This window comes from Meleagris gallopavo, unplaced genomic scaffold (assembly GCF_000146605.3).
Source record: "Meleagris gallopavo isolate NT-WF06-2002-E0010 breed Aviagen turkey brand Nicholas breeding stock unplaced genomic scaffold, Turkey_5.1 ChrUn_random_7180001880690, whole genome shotgun sequence".
Taxonomy (NCBI): domain Eukaryota; kingdom Metazoa; phylum Chordata; class Aves; order Galliformes; family Phasianidae; genus Meleagris; species Meleagris gallopavo.
The window spans coordinates 1-480 of record NW_011144902.1 but is presented as its reverse complement, the minus strand read 5'-3'; the positions used below and the strand labels follow the sequence as shown (position 1 = coordinate 480).

The window sequence follows — 480 nt, the reverse complement described above, 5'->3', positions numbered from 1 at the left end:
AGTCGGAGGAGAACTGCGAGGTGGACCCCATGAAGTGCTCAGCCTCCACCCTGGCCGACCACCAGGCCAACCTGCGCATGTGCTGCGAGCTCGCCCTCTGCAAGGTGGTCAACTCGCACTGGTGAGCCCCCCGGAGAAGGGGGGGGGGGAGGGGGGTGGGTTTTGGGGACGCCTCGGATGGGTCCGAGAGGAGAAGCGAAGACCCTGAGAGCGTCCCCCTCCCCACCCGGCAGCGTGTTCCCCCGGGAGCTGAAGGAGGTGTTCGCCTCGTGGAGGCTGCGCTGCGCAGAGCGAGGCAGGGAGGACATCGCGGACCGGCTGATCAGCGCCTCGCTCTTCCTGCGTTTCCTCTGCCCCGCCGTCATGTCCCCCAGCCTCTTCGGTTTGATGCAGGAGTATCCCGACGAGCAGACGGCCCGCACCCTCACCCTCATCGCTAAGGTTATCCAGAACCTGGCCAACTTCACCAAGTGAGAGGAG

The 480-nt window shown here is 66.0% G+C and overlaps 1 protein-coding gene across 1 annotated transcript; it reads left to right on the top strand.

Moving 5' to 3' along the window:
* The first annotated feature begins 6 nt into the window (after nucleotides 1–6).
* Nucleotides 7–474, top strand: LOC104916277 (ras/Rap GTPase-activating protein SynGAP-like). The gene is made up of 2 exons (XM_010727323.2): nucleotides 7–121; nucleotides 234–474. Exons 1-2 carry the CDS (start codon nucleotides 30–32, stop codon nucleotides 472–474), a joined length of 333 nt encoding a protein of 110 aa, XP_010725625.2. The 5' UTR covers nucleotides 7–29.
* The last annotated feature ends 6 nt before the right edge of the window (nucleotides 475–480 follow it).

What these genes read in the sequence shown, in the direction of transcription:
- LOC104916277 (XM_010727323.2), top strand. Translation starts at nt 30, where the DNA reads ATGAAGTGCTCAGCCTCCACCCTGGCCGACCACCAGGCCAACCTGCGC. An exon ending in AAGGTGGTCAACTCGCACTG is followed by an intron (nt 122 to 233) that starts GTGAGCCCCCCG and finishes CCCACCCGGCAG; the next exon opens with CGTGTTCCCCCGGGAGCTGA.